This window comes from Procambarus clarkii, unplaced genomic scaffold (genome assembly GCF_040958095.1).
Source record: "Procambarus clarkii isolate CNS0578487 unplaced genomic scaffold, FALCON_Pclarkii_2.0 HiC_scaffold_124, whole genome shotgun sequence".
NCBI lineage: Eukaryota > Metazoa > Arthropoda > Malacostraca > Decapoda > Cambaridae > Procambarus > Procambarus clarkii.
In genome coordinates, this window is record NW_027189157.1 from 1,856,705 (window position 1) to 1,875,543 (window position 18,839).

General features: G+C 53.5%; 2 protein-coding genes across 2 annotated transcripts; one reads left to right on the forward strand and one right to left on the reverse strand.

The window, feature by feature from the left end:
- The first annotated feature begins 9,824 nt into the window (after positions 1-9,824).
- Positions 9,825-10,223, forward strand: LOC138360861 (probable G-protein coupled receptor 152). Its single transcript, XM_069320377.1, has one exon. The coding sequence runs from the start codon at positions 9,825-9,827 to the stop codon at positions 10,221-10,223; it is 399 nt and encodes a 132-aa protein (XP_069176478.1).
- Positions 10,224-14,940: 4,717 nt separating this feature from the next.
- On the reverse strand, positions 14,941-16,359 carry LOC138360862 (keratin-associated protein 16-1-like). Its single transcript, XM_069320378.1, has one exon. The coding sequence runs from the start codon at positions 16,357-16,359 to the stop codon at positions 14,941-14,943; it is 1,419 nt and encodes a 472-aa protein (XP_069176479.1).
- Between the last annotated feature and the right edge of the window lie 2,480 nt (positions 16,360-18,839).

Genomic DNA, 18,839 nt, shown 5'->3' on the forward strand with positions numbered 1-18,839 from the left:
GACACGTGTGTGAGAGTGCCGTTACTAGAGCCTTAAGTACCCGTAGCTGGCCACAATTATACTTATCAAGGCCCAAAGTCAGCCCAGAATTGGCCTTCTAGCAGATGGAGCCTACAACAATTATCTAGCTCCTGGCTATCCATTTACTACAAGGTTAACAGGGCCATTAGGTGAAAATAAAAGTGCTAACTGGACAATTCAGCTTATTAGACAACTTGGTCTATTAGATACCGCCGACCCCCAAGCACGAAAGGCGATTACTCTATCAGGTGAGCTACAGAGATAGCCACATTAAGCGAGGCTCCAAGACACACAACTGGTATCCTAATGGGACTTACAACCTCTTCTGGACGGCTCTCTGAACACGGCAGGAGTTGGGTGACCCGCGCTCTGGGACACACAAGACATGCTTCTGGACGGCTCTCTGAACACGGCAGGAGTTGGGTGACCCGCGCTCTGGGACACACAAGACATGCTTCTGGACGGCTCTCTGAACACGGCAGGAGTTGGGTGACCCGCGCTCTGGGACACACAAGACATGCTTCTGGACGGCTCTCTGAACACGGCAGGAGTTGGGTGACCCGCGCTCTGGGACACACAAGACATGCTTCTGGACGGCTCTCTGAACACGGCAGGAGTTGGGTGACCCGCGCTCTGGGACACACAAGACATGCTTCTGGACGGCTCTCTGAACACGGCAGGAGTTGGGTGACCCGCGCTCTGGGACACACATGACATGTATGATACAGGGCGGGTGTTGCCCTCCTCGGAGACGAGGAAAGACTCACACCCAGATGGAGACGAAGGTAAATATAAGGAGAGAGGAACACAGTCATATATGGGGGAGTAGAGGAGGATGAAGGGGCGGGTGTGGGCACTAAACGGGGTGCAGGGACAGATGTGGGCACTACACGGGGTGCAGGGGCAGGTGTAGGCACTACACGGGGTGCAGGGGCAGGTATGAGCACTACACGTGGTGCAGGAACGCGTGTGGGCACTACACGGGGTGCAGGTGCATGTGTGGGAACTACACGGGGTGCAGGGGCGGGTGTGGGCACTACACGGGGTGCAGGGGCGGGTGTGGGCACTACACGGGGTGCAGGGCCGGTGTGGGCACTACACGGGGTGCAGGAGCCGGTGTTGGCACTACACGGGGTGCAGGGGCAGGTGTGGGCATTACACGGGGTGCAGGGGCGGGTGTGGACCAAACACGGGGTGCAGGGACGCGTGTGGACACTACACGGGGTGCAGGGGCAGATGTGGGCACTACACGGGGTGCAGGGAAAGGTGTGGGCACTACACGGGGTGCAGGGACGAGTGTGGGCACTAGACAGGGTGCAGGGAAAGGAGCACTACACGGGGTGCATGGGTGGGTGTGGGCACTACACAGGGTGCAGGGGCGGTTGTGGGCACTACACGGGGTGCAGACGCGGATGTGGGCAGTACACGGAGTGCAGGGACGAGTGTGGGCCCTACACGGGGTGCAGGAGAGGGTGTAGTAACTACACGGGGTGCAGGGGCGGGTATGGGCACTACAAGGGGTGCAGAGGCGGGTGTGGGCACTGCACAGGATGTAGGGGAAGAGTTGGGCACTACACGGGGTGCAGGGGCGGGTGTGGGCACTACAAGGGGTGCAGAGGCGGGTGTGGGCACTGCACAGGGTGTAGGGGAAGAGTTGGGCACTACACGGGGTGCAGGGGAGGGTGTGGGAACGACACGGGGTGCAGGAGCGAGTGTGGGCACTACACAAGGTGTAGAGACGGGTGTGGGAACTACACGGGGTGCAAGGGAGGGTAAGGGCACTACACGGGGTGAAGGGGTGGGTGTGGGCACTACACGGGGAGCAGGGGCAGGTGTGGGCACTACACGGGGTGCAGGGGTGGGTGTGGGCACTATACTGGGTGCAGGGGTAGGTGTGGGCACTATACAGGGTGCAGGGGTGGGGTGTGGGCACTACACGGGGTGCAGGGGCGGGTGTGGGCACTACACGGGGTGCAGGGGTGGGGTGTGGGCACTACACGGGGTACATGGGCTGGAGTGGAAACTACACGGGGTGTAGAGGTGGGTGAGGGCACTACACGGGGTGCAGGGGAGAGTGTGGGCAATACACGGGGTGCACGGAGGGTGTGGACAATACACGGGGTGCAGGGGCGGGTGTGGGCACTACACGGGGTGCAGGGGCAGGTTGTGGGCACTACACGGGGTGTAGGGGTTGGGTGTGGGCACTACACGGGGTGTAGGGGCAGGTGAAAGCAATACACGGTGTGTAGGGTAGGGTGTGGGCACTACACGGGGTCCAGGGGAGGGTGTGGACACTTCACTGGGTGCAGGGACGGGTGTGGGCACTACACGAGGTGCTAGGGAGGGTGCGGGCACTACACGGGGTGCAGGGGTTGGGTGTGGGCACTACACAGGGTGCAGGGGCTGGAGTGATCACTACACGGGGTGCAGGGGCGGGTGTGGACCCTACACGGGGTGTAGAGGACGGTGTGGGCAATACACGAGGTGCAGGGGAGGGTGCGGGCATTACACAGGGTGCATGGACGGGTGTGGGCACTACACGGGGTGCAGGGGAGGGTGTGGGCACTATACGGGGTGCAGGAGCGGGTGTGTGTACTGCACGGGGTGTGGGGGAGGATGTGGGCACTACACGTCGTGCAGGGGAGGGTGTGGTCACTACACGGTGCGCAGGGGAGGGTGTGGTCACTACACGGGGTGCAGGGGAGGGTGTGGGAACTACACGGTGTGCAGGGGCGGGTTTGGGCACTACACGGGGAGCAGAGGTGGGTGTGGGCACTACACTAGGGGCAGGGGCGGGTGTGGGCACTACACAGGGTGCAGGGGTGGGTGTGGGCACTACACGGAGTGAAGGGGTGAGTGTGGGCACTACACGGGGTGCAGGGGTTGGGTGTGGGCACTACACGGGGTGCATGGGCGGGTGAGGGCACTACACGGGGTGCCGGGGCGGGTGTGGGCACAATACGGGGTGCAGAGGCGGGTGTGGGCACTACTCGGGGTGCAGGGGTGGGTGTCGGCACTACACGGGTTGCAGGGGAGAGTTTAGGCAGTACAATGGGTGCAGGGGCTGGTGTGTGCTCTACACAGAGTGTAGGAGAAGATGTGGGCAATACACGGGGTGTAGCGGTAGGTGTGGGCACAGCATAGGCTGCAGGGGCGGGTGTGGGCACTACACGGGGTGCAGGGGTGGGTGTGGGCACTACACGGGGTTCAGGGGTGGGTGTGGGCACTACACGGGTTGCAGGGGAAGGTTTAGGCAGTACAATGGGTGCAGGGGCTGGTGTGGGAACTACACGGGGTGCAGGGGTGGGTGTGAGCACTACACGGGGTGCAGAGGCAGGTGTGGGCACTACACGAGGTGCATGGGCGGGTGTGGGCACTACATGGGGTGCAGGGGTTGGGTGTGGGCACTACACGGAGTGCAGGGGAGGGTGTGGGCGCTACACTGGGTGCGGGGACGGGCGTGCGCTCTACACAGGGTGCAGGGGAGGGTGTGGGCACTACACGGGTGGCAGGGGCAGGTGTGGGCACTACACGGGGTGCTCGGGCGGGTGTGGGCACTACACTGGGTGCAGCGGTTGGTGTGACCACTACACTGAGTGCAAGGGCGAATGTTGGCACTACACGGGGAGTAGGGGCGGGTGTGTGCACTACACGGGGTGCAGGAGAGTGTGTGGGCAATACACGGGGTGCAGGGGAGGGTGCGGGCATGACACAAGACATGCATGGACGGGTGTGGGCAGTACACGGGGTGCAGGGGAGGGTGTGGGCACTATACGGGGTGCAAGAGAGTGTGTGGGCAATACACGGGGTGCAGGGGAGGGTGCGGGCATGACACAAGACATGCATGGACGGGTGTGGGCAGTACACGGGGTGCAGGGGAGGGTGTGGGCACTACACGGGGTGCAGGAGAGTGTGTGGGCAATACACGGGGTGCAGGGGAGGGTGCGGGCATGACACAAGACATGCATGGACGGGTGTGGGCAGTACACGGGGTGCAGGGGAGGGTGTGGGCACTATACGGGTTGCAGGGGCGGATGTTTGCACTGCACGGGGTGTAGTGGAGGGTGTGGGCACTACACGGGGTGCAGGGGCGGGTGTGGGCACTGCACTGGGTTTAAGGGAGAGTGTGGGCACTACACGGGGTGCAGGGGAGGGTGTGGGCACTACACGGGGTGCAGGGGAGGGTGTGGGCACTACACGGGGTGCAGGGGGAGGGTGTGGGCACTGCACGGGGTGCAGGGGAGAGTGTGGGCACTACACGGGGTGCAGGCGAGGGTGTGGGCACTACACGGGGTGCAGGGGAGGGTGTGGGCACTACACGGGGTGCAGGGGAGGGTGTGGGCACTACACGGGGTGCAGGGGAGGGTGTGGGCACTGCACGGGGTGCAGGGGAGAGTGTGGGCACTACACGGGGTGCAGGGGGAGGGTGTGGGCACTACACGGGGTGCAGGGGAGGGTGTGGGCACTTCACGGGGTGCAGGGGAGGGTGTGGGCACTACACGGGGTGCAGGAGAGGGTGTGGGCACTGCACGGGGTGCAGGGGAGAGTGTGGGCACTACACGGGGTGCAGGGGAGGGTGTGGGCACTACACGGGGTGCAGGGGAGGGTGTGGGCACTACACGGGGTGCAGGGGAGGGTGTGGGCACTACACGGAGTGCAGGGGAGGGTGTGGGCACTACACGGAGTGCAGGGGAGGGTGAGGGCACTACACGGGGTGCAGGGGAGGGTGTGGGCACTACACGGGGTGCAGGGGAGAGTGTGGGCACTACACGGGGTGCAGGGGAGGGTGTGGGCACTACACGGGGTGCAGGGGAGGGTGTGGGCACTACACGGGGTGCAGGGGAGGGTGTGGGCACTACACGGGGTGCAGGGGAGGGTGTGGGCACTACACGGGGTGCAGGGGAGGGTGTGGGCACTACACGGGGTGCAGGGGAGGGTGTGGGCACTACACGGGGTGCAGGGGAGGGTGTGGGCACTACACGGGGTGCAGGGGTGGAGTGTGGGCACTACACAGGGTGCAGGGGAGGGTGTGGGCACTACACGGGGTGCAGGGGAGGGTGTGTGCACTGCACGGGGTGCAGGAGAGTGTGTGGGCACTACACGGGGTGCAGGGGAGGGTGTGGGCACTACACGGGGTGCAGGGGAGGATGTGGGCACTACACGGGGTGCAGGGGAGGGTGTGGGCACTACACGGGGTGCAGGGGAGGGTGTGGGCACTGCACGGGTTGCAGGGGAGAGTGTGGGCACTACACGGGGTGCAGGGGAGGGTGTGGGCACTACACGGGGTGCAGGGGAGGGTGTGGGCACTTCACGGGGTGCAGGGGAGGGTGTGGGCACTACACGGGGTGCAGGGGAGGGTGTGGGCACTTCACGGGGTGCAGGGGAGGGTGTGGGCACTACACGGGGTGCAGGGGAGGGTGTGGGCACTACACGGGGTGCAGGGGAGGGTGTGGGCACTACACAGGGTGCAGGGGAGGGTGTGGGCACTACACGGGGTGCAGAAGACGTTGAAACCATTGAGACGATAGTGGAAGTTAGATTCAACATATGTGTTAAGTAAATATCTAACATGTATGTTGTATCTACCTTCCACCATCGTCTCGGTGATAAAGAATATTATTAATGTTTTTTGTATGTGTATTTGTGTGTCTGTTGGTGTGTGTGTGTGTGTGTGTGTGTGTGTGTGTGTGTGTGTGTGTGTGTGTGTGTGTGTGTGCGTGTGTGTGTGTGTGTGTGTGTGTGTGTGTGTGTGTGTGTGTGTGTGTGTGTGTGCGTGTGTGTGTGTGTGTGTGTGTGTGTGTGTGTGTGTGTGTGTACTCACCTAATTGTACTCACCTAATTGTGCTTGCGGGGGTTGAGCTTTGGCTCTTTGGTCCCACCTCTCAACTGTCAATCAACTGGTGTACAGATTTCTGAGCCTACTGGGCTCTATCATATCTATATTTGAAACTGTTTATGGAGTCAGTCTTCACCACATCACTTCCTAGTGCATTCCATTTATTAACTACTCTGACACTGAAAAAATTCTTTCTAACGTCTCCGTGGCTCATCTGGGTACTAAGTTTCCACCTGTGTTCCCTTGTTCGTGTCCCACCCGTGCTGAAGAGTTTGTCTTTGTCCACCCTGTCAATTCCCCTGAGAATTTTGTAGGTGGTTATCATGTCTCCCCTTACTCTTCTGTTTTCCAGGGATGTGAGGTTCAGCTCCCTTAGCCTTTCCTCGTAGCTCAATCCTCTCAGTTCCGGGACGAGCCTGGTGGCATACCGCTGAATCTTCTCTAACTTTGTCTTGTGTTTAACTAGGTATGGACTCCAGGCTGGAGCTGCATACTCCAGAATTGGTCTTACATAAGTGGTATACAGGGTTCTGAAAGATTCCTTACACAAGTTTCTGAAGGCAGTTCTTATGTTGGCCAGTCTAGCATATGCCGCTGATGATATCCTTTTGATGTGGGCCTCTGGAGACAGGTTCGGTGTGATATCAATCCCCAGATCCTTCTCTCTATTTGATTCTTGCAGGATTTCCCCTCCCAGATGATACCTTGTGTTCAGCCTCCTGCTCCCTTCGCCTAATTTCATCACCTTACACTTTCCCGAGTTGAACTTCAGCAGCCATTTTCTAGACCATTCCTCCAGTTTATCCAGGTCATCCTGTAGTCTCTGTCTATCTTCATCCGTCTTGATTCTTCTCATAATTTTTGCATCATCAGCAAACATCGAGAGGAATGAGTCTATACCCTCTGGAAGATCGTTCACATATATTAGAAACAGGATGGGTCCAAGTACTGAGCCCTGTGGGACTCCGCTGGTGACATCTCGCCACTCTGATGTCTCCCCCCTCACCGTTACTCGCTGTTTCCTGTTGCTTAAGTACTCCCTTATCCACTGGAGCACCTTCCCTTTTACTCCTGCCTGTTGCTCCAACTTTTTTAACAGCCTTTTATGGGGTACTGTGTCAAAGGCTTTCTGGCAATCCAGGAAAATGCAGTCGGCCCACCCTTCTCTTTCCTGCCTAATTTTCGTTGCCTGGTCATAAAATTCTATTAAACCTGTGAGGCACGATTTACCATCTCTGAACCCATGTTGGTGGTGCGTTACAAAGTTATTTCCCTCCAGATGCTCTACGAGCCTTTTCCTCACGATCTTCTCCAGCACCTTGCATGGTATACAAGTTAAGGAAACTGGCCTGTAATTCAGTGCCTCTTGCCTGTCACCCTTTTTGTATATTGGGACCACGTTAGCTGTCTCCCAACTTTCTGGTAAGTCTCCTGTTTCCAGTGACCTGTTATACACCATAGAGCGTGGCACACTTAGTGCTTCTGCACCTTCCTTTAGTATCCATGGTGAGATTCTGTCAGGCCCAACAGCCTTTGTCACATCCAGCTCCAGCAGACACCTTTTGACCTCATCACTGGTGAGGTCAAATTCCTCCAAGGTTGCTTGGTTTGCCGCCTCCTCATTTAGTGCAGGGGCTTCTCCTTGTTCTATTGTGAAGACCTCCTGGAATCTCTTGTTGAGTTCTTCACACACCTCCTTGTCATTCTCTGTGTATCTGTTCTCCCCTTTCCGCAGCTTCATCACTTGTTCCTTCACTGCTGTTTTCCTCCTGATGTGGCTGTGGAGCAGCTTTGGTTGGGTCTTGGCTTTACTCGCAATGTCATTTTCAAACTGTCTCTCTGCTTCCCTCCTCACTCTGATGTACTCATTTCTGGCCCTCTGGTATCTCTCCCTGCTCTCTGGTGTTCTGTTATTTCTGTAGTTTCTCCATGTTCTTTTACTCAGTTGTTTCGCTACCTTACATTCCTGGTTGAACCATGGGTTTTTCTGTTGTTTTTCGTTTTTCTCCTTTTGGACGGGGATAAACCTGTCTGCAGCTTCCTGGCACTTTTGGGTGACAATATCCATCATGACCTGCACATTCTTGTCTCTAAGTTCTGTTTCCCATGGTATTCCCCTGAGGAAGTTCCTCATCTCGTCATATTTTCCTCTTCGGTAATTCAGTCTTTTCCCCTCCACTCCCATCCTTGGATAGGTTATCCCTACCTCCACCAAGTACTCAAAGGTCAGTACACTGTGGTCACTCATTCCTATGGGGGCTTCAACTGTGTGTGGGCTGTGTGTGTGTGTGTGTGTGTGCGTGTGTGTGTGTGTGTGTGTGTGTGTGTGTGTGTGTGTGTGTGTGTGTGTGTGTGTGTGTGTGTGTGTGTGTTGTGTGTGTGTGTGTGTGTGTGTGTGTACTCACCTAGTTGTACTCACCTAGTTGTGTTTGCGGGGGTTGAGCTCTGGCTCTTTGGTCCCGCCTCTCAACCGTCAATCAACAGGTGTACAGATTCATGAGCCTATCGGGCTGTGTGTGTGTGTGTGTGTGTGTTTGTTTGTGTGTGTGTGTGTGTGTGTGTGTGTGTGTGTGTGTCTTTTCTGAAGACATTATATTGGGTATGACTGCATGGTTGAGTTCAATGACTCTAGAGCTGGATCTTTTATATATATATATATATATTATGGTTTGCATCTAAAAATGAAGATGAAATATCATCCTTCCAAAAGCAATTTTTCTGTTTTAGTACAGCATGATGCTGAGAGAATTCGTTTTGTTTACCATCTCAGAGGCAGAAAACAAGTGACTACAGTTTGGCTGAAGGTTCACAATACATAACGTAAAGAGAGACGAAGTGTCCCATGCGGCCTATAGGATCACCACAGGTTACCCGTCTCCTGTGTTTAAAGTTTGCTGAGAGAGTATGTTGCAAGGTGCACCTTGGTGTCCAGAATGGCGGTGTGTCATTGTGGCAGGAGACTGTTGATGACTGGCTGGGATTGTCTCATGTGCAGTGCCTTGCTCGTGTCCAATCATCTGTCACTGTATCTGTCGATTGCAACACTGAAATAATCACCAGATGCAACAGTAGAAGAGTGGCCGTCGGCGAGGCGCTGCACATCACACTAATTCAGTCAAGTACCAACAGCCAGCTATCACCTTGTTACTGTCTACCGTCTTCAGCACCAACATGGGACGACCAGCATACTGCCCCGCCATCTTTATAACATCGAAGATGATAAACTGCAATGGGCCTAATAGCCAAAGAGTCTCTGATTCATGTTTCTAAATCACAAAGTAAGTTTTAAAGTCAATAGTTTGCATGTGAAATATTTGGTTCCATGTTGTTTACTGTGTGTGTGTGTGTCCACAGTCGTGCCGGTGGCCACCCTCAGCGTCAGCGGGGGAGGAGGAGGGGGCGAGGCCGGTGTTCGTGAGGGCGGCTCTGTCACCTTCACCTGTCACCTCAAGGCCAATCCTAAGGTCTATAACGTCACTTGGTTTCATAACGTAAGTCTCATTAGCAATATGCACAGTAACGAGCCATACTCTCGTTACTGCCCTGGTGAGAGGAGCGTCGAGGTGGGGGGACGGTCAGGGTATCAGACACTGGGTGGTTCAGTAGTCTGATGATGCCTCATGATGTCAGAAAGCTTCAGTCACCCGGACCTTAAAATCTTGGATCACTAAACTTTCTGACGTCACGAAAAAGTATGAGACAAATGAATTAGCCAATTTTTTGTTCACCAATCTCTTCAGCCTTCGATGTCCATCTGGCCAAATGAATAATGAACAATAACTCATGTCATTGTAACATTCAATACTTCAGATTATTGTTAGGCAAGTGTGAGGGATGTTGACTCGCCCTCACCCACCCCTTGACCTCCAGCTCTAAGATATAATGACCAGAAACACTGAAATATTTATTGAATACAATGACATTACAGGATTACACATAGCGAAATCACAACCCATAACCCACCCGAATGCGTTCGTATCGGCGGCGTATGCGAGGCTGGACTCGCATACGAGTTCAGCCTGAACTGAAGGCATCAGTCCAGCCTGAACTGAAGGCATCAGTCCAGCCTGAACTGAAGGCATCAGTCCAGCCTGAACTGAAGGCATCAGTCCAGCCTGAACTGAAGGCATCAGTCCAGCCTGAACTGAAGGCATCAGTCCAGCCTGAACTGAAGGCATCAGTCCAGCCTGAACTGAAGGCATCAGTCCAGCCTGAACTGAAGGCATCAGTCCAGCCTGAACTGAAGGCATCAGTCGAGCCTGAACTGAAAGCATCAGTCGAGCCTGAACTGAAAGCATCAGTCGAGCCTGAACTGAAAGCATCAGTCCAGCCTGAATTGAAGGCATCAGTCCAGCCAGGTTTCTGAAGGCATCAGAACTGCCTTCAGAAACCTGTGTAAGGAATCCTTCGGAACCTTGTATGCTATATAAGTAAGGCACTACACGGGGTGTGTGTGTGTGTGTGTACTTACCTAATTGTGCTTGCGGGGGTTGAGCTCTGGCTCTTTGGTCCCGCCTCTCAACCGTCGATCAACAGGTGTACAGGTTCCTGAGCCTATTGGGCTCTATCATATCTACACTTGAAGCTGTGTATGAAGTCAGCCTCCACCACATCACTTCCTAATGCATTCCATTTGTCTACTACTCTGACACTGAGAAAATTCTTTTTAACGTCTCTATGGCTCATTTGGGCACTAAATTTCCACCAGTGTCCCCTAGTGCGTGTGCCCCTTGTGTTAAAAAGTCTGTCTTTATCTACCCAATCAATTCCTTTGAGAATCTTGTATGCGGTGATCATGTCCCCTCTAACTCTTCTGTCTCCCAGTGACGTGAGGTTTAATTCCCGTAGTCTCTCCTCGTAGCTCATACCCTTCAGTTCGGGTACTAGTCTGGTGGCAAACCTTTCAACCTTTTCAAGTTTAGTCTTATGCTTGACTAGATATGGACTCCATGCTGGAGCCGCATACTCCAGGATTGGTCTAACATATGTTGTATATAATGTTCTGAAAGATTCCTTACACAAATTTCTAAAGGCCGTTCTTATGTAAGCCAAACTGGCATATGCCGCTGATGTTATCCTCCTGATATGAGCTTCTGGGGACAGGTCTGGCGTGATATCAACCCCCAGGCCTTTCTCTCTCTCTGACTCTTGCAGGATTTCATCTCCCAAATGATACCATGTATCTGGTCTCCTGCTCCCTACACCTATCTTCATTACATTACATTTGCTTGGGTTAAACTCTAACAATCATTTGTTCGACCATTCCTGCAGCTTGTCCAACTCTTCTTGAAGCCTCAAGCTGTCCTCCTCTGTCTTAATCCTTCTCATAATTTTGGCGTCGTCAGCAAACATTGTGAGGAATTAGTCTATACCCTCTGGAGATCATTTACGTATATCAGAAACAGGATAGGTCCAAGCACAGAGCCCTGTGGGACTCCACTGGTGACTTCACGCCAATCTGAGGTCTCACCCCCTCACTGTAACTCTCTGCTTCCTATTGCTTAGGTTCTCCCTCATCCACTGGAGCGCCCTACCAGTTACTCCTGCCTGTTTCTCCAACTTATGCATCAGCCTTTTATGGGGTACTGCGTCAAAAGCTTTCCGACAGTCAAAAAAAAATGCAGTCCGCCCATCCTTCTCTTTCTTGCTTAATCTTTGTCACCTGATCGTAGAACTCTATCAAGCCTGTAAGGCAAGATTTACCCTCCCTGAACCCATGCTGATGGGTTGTCACGAAGTCCCTTCCCTCCAGATGTGTTACTAGGTTTTTTCTCACGATCTTCTCCATCAACTTGCATGGTATACAAGTTAAGGACACTGGCCTGTAGTTCAGTGCCTCGTGTCTGTCACCCTTTTTGTATATTGTGACTACATTAGCCGTCTTCCATATTTCTGGTAGGTCTCCCGTTTCCAGTGACCTACTATACACTATGGAGAGTGGCAAACAAAGTGCTCCTGCACACCCTTTCAATACCCATGGTGAGATTCCGTCCGGCCCAACAACCTTGGGGGTAAAGGGAAGGCTGAGGTGGGTGAGGAAGAGGGGAGGGTTTTGGGGAGTGGTGGAGAGGGGAAGACTTAGGTGGGGTGGAGGGGCTTAGGGGGGCAGGGGAGAACGGAGGGATTGTGGGTGGGAGAGACGGGAGGGCATGTGGGAGAAGGGAGGGCTTGGGGGATGGGGGAGAAGGGAGATCCTGGGTGGGGGGGAGGAGTGAGTGGGAGGAGGGGGGTGTGTGGGAGGAGGGGGGTTGGTGGGGGGAGTGTTCATTAGGTGGGTACTTAATGAGGGTGGCTGACAGGGGTTGGTGTGTGTGTGTGTGTGTGTGTGTGTGTGTGTGTGTGTGTGTGTGTTTGAACTTGTAAATATTTGCGCATGTATGTTTGCACATGTAGCGATTAGAACACTTACACGTACTCCAACCCAATTGGCTACACACATCGACACACGTTAAACTAAAATTATATTTGCAAAACCCAAAACCTGGACCCGGATTCACAAAGCCCTTACGCAAATAGTTACGAACGTGTACATCTTGACTATCTTTGACGGCTTTGGTTACATATATTGAACAATTTACTAGCCTGAAAATTTCGCAATCAACATTTGCTACTGTTATAAACAGCCTTCTGGTGCTTCGGAGCTCATTAACTGTTCAATAATTGTAAACACAGCCGCCAATTTTGAGAAAAGATGGACAGGTTCGTAAAGGCTTGCGTAACTACTTCGTAAATCTGGCCCGAGGTCACTAATTTTGAGAAGTTAAACGAATATTTCTCTCTGTGGGTGCAGGGGCGGCCGCTGCGACGGGCTGAGTGGGGGCCGCAGGCGACCAACACCACCCTGCGGCTTCACAACGTGACGGCCGACATGCGTGGCTTGTACACCTGCCTCGGTAGTAACCAGGAGGGTGACGGCCACAGCAACGCTCTCAACCTCAACGTCCAGTGTGAGTGTTCATCCTCTTTTTCTCCTTTAATATATTATTAACATTATACATACATATATGTATATATATATATATATATATATATATATATATATATATATATATATATATATATATATATATATATATATATATATATATATATATATATATATATGACAATGTCAGACCACGGAGGAAAAATGAAACAGGAATTTCCTTAAGTACTTTCGTATATTAAATACATCTTCAGAAGGTCTGAAGATCTGACCTTCTGAAGATGTATTTAATATACTAAAGTACTTAAGGAAATTCCTGTTTCATTTTTCCTCCGTGGTCTGACATTGTCACATTCTTAATCACGTGTTTATTTTCGTGATATACACACACACACACACATATATATATATATATATATATATATATATATATATATATATATATATATATATATATATATATATATATATATATTAGTATATTTTGGTAGCAGTCTTTCTTGTAAACATATATTATTAAATATGAACGAAAAAGTAATATTAATATTAATAATTCTAACACGAATTTTCTCAATATTTCTTATGTTTCTTTTCACTGTCGATGATAATTGAAAAATCAATTCTGCAAAATTAATTTTTATTTCTAGTCTGACTCGACACTTGAACGCGTTTCGTAATAACTTATTACATTTTCAAAGACTTTAGTTTACACACACACAACTATAACCTGTAAACACTAAACAGAGTCCTACTGTGCAATAATTTATATGGCTTTCATTTTATATCCCTGCATTTGGGTGAGGTGATATGTCACAACAGTTTTGGATGAGGTGAAAACACATGACAGAACACGAATCAATGGGTATGCTATTGGGTAAGTTTTAAAGGAAAGAATGGAAGTAACTGCAAAGGGCCTATTGGCCCATATTTCTTGATTTTTCTATATTGGTGCGGAGTCTTGAAGTGGGTCCATTAAGAAGTCCACTAAGGAACATATAATCTCTTCCCACAACCAGACCATCACCAGAGAATTCTTAACTAAAAACACAGAAATCATCGACAGATACAGCGATAGCAGGCGGCTAGATATCTGCGAGGCACTACACATCAAAAAGTCAACACCAGCAATCAACAGCCAATTAATGCACAGCTATATTCCACCCACTTCAATACTCCGCACCAATATAGAAGCATCAAGAAATATGGGCTAATAGGCCCTTTGCAGTTACTTCTATTCTTCCCTTTAAAACTTACCCAGTATCATACGACACATGGAGGGTGTCGACACATGGGCGTCGACACATGGAGGGTGTCGACACATGGAGGGCGTCGACACATGGGATCGTCGACACATGGAGGGTGTCGACACATGGAGCGGCGACGACACATGGAGGGCGTCGACACATGGAGGGTGTCGACACATGGAGGACGTCGACACATGGAGGGGTGTCGACACACAGAGGGCGTCGACACATGGAGGAGTGTCGACACATGGAGGGCGTTGACACATGGAGGGCGTCGACACATGTAGGGCGTCGACACATGGAGGGTGTCGACACATAGAGGGCGTCAACATATAGAGGGGTTCGACACAGGGAGAGGTGTCTACACATGTAGGGCATCGACACATGGAGGGCGTCGAAATATAGAGTGCGTTGACACATGGAGAACGTCTACACAAAGAAGGCGTCGGCACATGGAGGGTGTCGACACATAGAGAACGTCGACACATAGAGGGCGAGGACACATCGAGAGGTGTCGACACATGGAGAGGGTCGACACATGGAGGGTGTCGACACATATAGGGGTGTCGACACATGGAGAGCGTCAACACATGGAGGGTGTCGACACATGGAGGGTGTCAACGCCCTTCATGTGTCGACGCATGGAGGGTGTCGACACATGGAGGGCGTCAACACATGGAGGGGGTTTGCATATGGAGGGCGTCGACACATGGAGGACGTCGACACATAGAGAACGTCGACACATGGAAAACGTCGACACATTGAGGGCGTCGACACACGTAGGTGTGTCGACACATGGAGGGCGTCGACGCATGGAGGGTGTCGACACATGGATTGTGTCGACACATTGAGGGCTTTGACACACGGAGGGCGTCGACACATGTAGGGTGTCGACACATGGAGAGAGTCGACACTTAGAGGGCGTTGACAGATGGAGAGCGTCGACAGATGGAGGACATCAACACCTCGAGGACGTCGACACATGGATGGTGTCGACACATGGAGAGCATCGACACATAGAGGTCGTCGACACATGGAGGGCGTCGACACATGGAGGGCGTCGACACATGGAGGGCGTTTGAAACATGGAGGGGTGTCGACACATGGTGAGCGTCTACACATGGAGGATGTTGACACATGGAGAGCGTCGACATATGGAGGAATGTCGGCACATTGAGAGCGTCGACACATGGAAGGTGTCGACATATGGAGGGCTCGACACATGGATGGTGTCGACACATGGAGGGCGTCGACACATGTAGGGCGTCGACACGTAGCGGACGTCGACACATGGAGAACGTCGACACATGGAGGACCTCGACATATGGATGGCGTCTTAACATGGGGAGCGTCGAAACATGGAGGGCGTCGACACATGGAGGGCGTCGAAACATGGAGGACGTTGACACATAGAGGGCGTCGACACATGGAGGGTGTCGACACAAGGAGGGCGAGGACGCATGGAGGGCGTCGATACGTAGAGGGCGTCGACACATGAAGGGCGACAACACAAGGAGGCCGTCGACACATGAAGGGCGTCGACACATGGAGGACGTCGACACATGGAAGGTGTCGACAGATGGAGGGCGTCGACACATAGAGGGCGTCGACACACGTAGGGTGACGACACATGGCGGGCGTCGACACATAGAGGACGTCGACATATCGAGGACGTCGACACATGAATGGTGTCGACACATGGAGGGTATCGACACATGGAGGGCATCAACACATGGAGGGCGTCGACACATGGAGGACGTCGACACATAGAGCGCGTAGACACATGGAGGGCGTCGACACATGGAGAGCGTCGACACATGAAGAGCGTCGACACATGGAGGGTGTAGACACATGGAGGGTGTAGACACATGGAGGGGTATCGACACGTGGAGTGCGTCGACATATGGAGGGTGTCGACACATGGAGGACGTCGAAACATGGATGGCGTTGATACATGGAGGGCGTCGAGACATGGAGGGCGTCGAGACATGGAGGGCGTCGACACATGAGGGTGTCGACACATGGAGGGCGTCGGCACATGGAGCGGCGACGACACATGGAGGGCGTCGACACATGGAGGGTGTCAACACATGGAGGACGTCGAAACATGGAGGGGTGTCGACACACAGAGGGCGTCGACACATGGAGGGGTGTCGACACATGCAGGACGTCGAAACATGGAGGGCGTCGACACAGGGAGGGGTGTCGACACATGCAGGACGTCGAAACATGGAGGGCTTCGACACAGGGAGGGAGTTGACACATGGAGGGCGTTGACACATGGAGGGCGTCGAAACATGGAGGGTGTCGACACATAGAGGGCGTCGACACATGGAGGGCGTCGACACATGGAGGGTGTCGACACATAGAGGGCGTCAACATATAGAGGGGTTCGACACAGGGAGAGGTGTTTACACATGTAGGGCGTCGACACATGGAGGACAGCGACACATGGATAGTGTCGACACATGGAGGGCGTCGACACATGGAGGGTGTCGACACATAGAGGGCGTCAACATATAGAGGGGTTCAAAACAGGGAGAGGTGTTTACACATGTAGGGCGTCGACACATGGAGGACGGCGACACATGGATAGTGTCGACACATGGAGGGCATCGACACATGGAGGGCGTCGAGATATAGAGTGCGTTGACACATGGAGGGCACCGACACATGGAGAACGTCGACACATAGAGGGCGTGGACACATCGAGGGGTGTCGACACATGGAGAGGGTCGACACATGGAGGGTGTCGACACATAGAGGGCGTCGACACATGGAGGGGTGTCGACACATGGAGAGCGTCAACACATGGAGGGTGTCGACACATAGAGGGCGTCGACACATGGAGGGTGTCGACACATAGAGGGCGTCGACACATGGAGGGGTGTCGACACATGGAGAGCGTCAACACATGGAGGGTGTCGACAAATGGAGGGTGTCAACGCCCTTCATGTGTCGACGCATGGAGGGTGTCGACACATGGAGGGCGTCGACACATGGAGGGCGTCGGCATATGGAAGGCGTCGACACATGGAGGGCGTCGACACATAGAGGACGTCGACACATGGAGAACGTCGACACATTGAGGGCGTCGACACACGTAGGTGTGTCGACACATGGAGGGCGTCGACGCATGGAGGGTGTCGACACATGGAGGGCGTCGTCACATTGAGGGCGTTGACACACGGAGGGCGTCGACACATGTAGGGTGTCGACACATGGAGAGAGTCGACACATAGAGGGCGTTGACACATGGAGAGCGTCGACACATGGAGGACATCAACACCTCGAGGACGTCGACACATGGATGGTGTCGACACATGGAGAGCATCGACACATGGAGGTCGTCGACACATGGAGGGCGTCGACACATGGAGGGCATCGAAACATGGAGGGTATCGACACGTTCAGGACGTCGACACATAGAGGGCGTTTGAAACATGGAGGGGTGTCGATACATGGTGAGCGTCGACACATGGAGGATGTTGACACATGGAGAGCGTCGACATATGGAGGAATGTCGACACATTGAGAGCGTCGACACATGGAAGGTGTCGACATATGGAGGGCTCGACACATGGATGGTGTCGACACATGGATGGCGTCGACACATGTAGGGCGTCGACACGTAGAGGACGTCGACACATTCAGAACGTCGACACATGGAGGACCTCGACATATGGATGGCGTCTTCACATGGGGAGCGTCGAAACATGGAGGGCGTCGACACATGGAGGACTTTGACACATAAAGGGCGTCGACACATGGAGAGGTGTCGACACATGGAGGGCGTCGACACATGGAGGGTGTCGACACATAGAGGGTGTCGACACATGAAGGGCGTCGACACATGGAGGGTGTCGACACATGGAGGGCGTCGACCAATGGAGGGCGTCGACACATAGAGGGCGTCGACACATGGAGGGCGTCGACACATGGAGGGTGTCGACATATGGAGGGCATCGACACATGGAGGGTATCGACACATTCAGGACGTCGACACATGGAGGACATTGACACATAGAGGGCGTCGACACTTGGAGGGGTGTCGGCACATGGTGCGCGTCGACATATTTAGGGATGTCGACACATAGAGAGCGTCGACGCATGGTAGGTGTGGACCCATGGAGGGCGTCGACACATGGAGGACGTCGACACATGGAGAGCGTCGACACATGGAGGACGTCGACACATGGAGGACGTTGACACATAGAGGGCGTCGACACATGGAGAGAGGTCGACACATGGAGAACGTTGACACATAGAGGGCGTCGACACATGGAGGGCGTCGACACATGGAGGACATCCTCCATCGTTACTGCCGGGGAGCTCTATGTTACGCCCAGGGAGCTCTATGTTACGGCCGAGGAGCTCTAAGTTACCCTCGGGGAGTTCTAAGTTATACCCAGGGCGCTCTAAGTTACGGCCGGGGAGCTTTAAGTTACGCCCAGGGAGTTCTATGTTACGGCCGGGGAGCTCTAAGCTACCCTCAGAGAGTTCTAAATTACCCTCGGGGAGCTCCAAGTTATGCCTGAGGAGCTCTAAGTTACCCCCAGGGCGCTCTAGGTTACGCCTGGGAGCTCTAAGTTAAACCGCAGGAGCTCTATGTTATTTCCGGGGAGCTCTATGTTACGGCCGGGAAGCTCTAAGTTACCCCTGAGGAGCTCTAAGTTACTCCCAATGCACTCTAAGTTACGCCCTGGGAGCTCTAAGTTACGCCCCGGGAGCTCAAAATTACCCCAGGGAGCTCTAAGTTACGCCCCGGGAGCTGTAAGTTATTCCAAGGGAGCTCTAAGTAACGCCCAGGGAG